At 46.5% G+C, this 1573-nt stretch overlaps 1 protein-coding gene across 1 annotated transcript in view; it reads right to left on the bottom strand.

Moving 5' to 3' along the window:
• The window catches only part of LOC119428108 (plexin-B2), a 186296-nt gene that overhangs the window by 26368 nt on the left and 158355 nt on the right, over positions 1-1573 (bottom strand). Inside the window, exons 16-17 of the mRNA XM_037695749.1 lie at positions 1435-1522; positions 1163-1326 (exon numbers count right to left, since the gene is read on the bottom strand). Of these exons, the coding sequence (XP_037551677.1) occupies positions 1163-1326; positions 1435-1522 (252 nt within the window). The remainder of the gene's footprint in view (positions 1-1162; positions 1327-1434; positions 1523-1573) is intronic.

The raw sequence follows: 1573 nt of genomic DNA on the forward strand, positions 1-1573 counted from the left end.
CAAACTAACAGTTAACAGACAGTTTAGTAAGCTAGCCTGTTAGCTAGCTAACAACTTTTGCTCTTTTTAGCTGCAGCCTCGAGTAAATCAAGAACACAGCACGTGACAAAACGACTGGTGTTTCAGAGAAATGGGGGACATTAAAGTGGTGGAGACAAACTGAATACGAGGATGAAAAAGTTTTCAATGTAAAGCTAAAACTGTCCTCAAAACGAGGCCTCGCTGCAAAGTAAAAACAAACAGCGCTGGACGTCCTCGTCTTTGATTCTTGTCTTCACACTCAGCTCTGTGTGGAATCGTTCTCATCTCCAGTCATGCGTGTGATTGCTTCCTCTGTGCCTCTTGGGTTATTACGTTGATGAAATGAACCCCCTGATGCCGTTACCTGTGCAGGTGCTGACAACATTACGCTCATTTCAGATGAAATGTTGTGATTTATGTCAACAAACGTGACGATGAGCAGAGAGAAGGCAACGCTGGGTCTGTTTAAAACACTCAACTCTCAGGAATCCCTGAACATTTGACACTTTGTTGACTTTGATACAAAACCAACAATTTAATTTGAATTTAAAATAGATGAAAGTGTTTTTACTGAAGTGTCTCAAAGGTTTGATCAGCTGCTCCTGGCTGCTGAGAGGCTGGAACCACCTGCTGCTTTAACTTTTAGACTTTGTTTAATAAATAATAATAAATCAATAAATAACTCTTTAATATTGATAATGAATCTGTTGTGTGCACAGAGAACCTTAATATCAGGGGGGTCCAATCCTGGTCCCTGAGGACCCCCATCCTGCATCTTTCTGGAGGTTTCTGCTCAAACACACCTGGTTTGGATCAACGGGCTTCTGCAGAACTTGAAGAGGATTTTCAACCATTGAAACTGGTAAAACCTGCAGAACGGGGTCCTCCAGGACCAGGATTGGACAACCCTGGATTAAATTATTTTCTGATATGTGAAACCTGAGATCTAAAGGAGGGTGGACTTTCTTTTGTTATACTTCCCATCTGCACCAGCATGTCCAACAAGTGTCCATAATAAATCCAATCCCTAAACAGAGATGAGTCTTACTGTTGTTCTCTGCAGGTAAGACACTGACTGCTCATGAAAACCTAAAAGAACCAGACTGTAGAAGCAGCTGGAGACTCTGTGTTGGGAACTCACGTCAGTGATCCTGGGGTCCGGGCACGGGGCCGAGTCCTGCGGCGTGCAGAGGTTCTGGTAAACGCAGGTCTGCGACGCGGCGCACCACACGCAGCTGTACTTGGCGTCGGCGTGTTTGCACAGACTGCAGTCCTCCCTCCCCACTGAGCAGCTGTACAGCACGACTGCAGGAGACGAGACGATTACATACTCGCCACCGGAGCGGAGAACGAGACGGAGGGAGAAGAAGCCGTTTCTTCTCCTTCCGATGGAGGTGAGAGTGAGACACCGACCTGTCAGGGTGCTGTCGATCTTCCTCTCGGTGCCTCGGTCTTTGACGTGGAAGGACACGTTCAGCTCCTGCTGCTTGTCATGAGGAAACTGTGACAGACAGACAGACAGACAGACAGACAGACAGACAGACAGACAGAC

This window comes from Nematolebias whitei, chromosome 22, assembly GCF_014905685.2.
Source record: "Nematolebias whitei isolate Nwh7 chromosome 22, NemWhi1, whole genome shotgun sequence".
Taxonomy (NCBI): domain Eukaryota; kingdom Metazoa; phylum Chordata; class Actinopteri; order Cyprinodontiformes; family Rivulidae; genus Nematolebias; species Nematolebias whitei.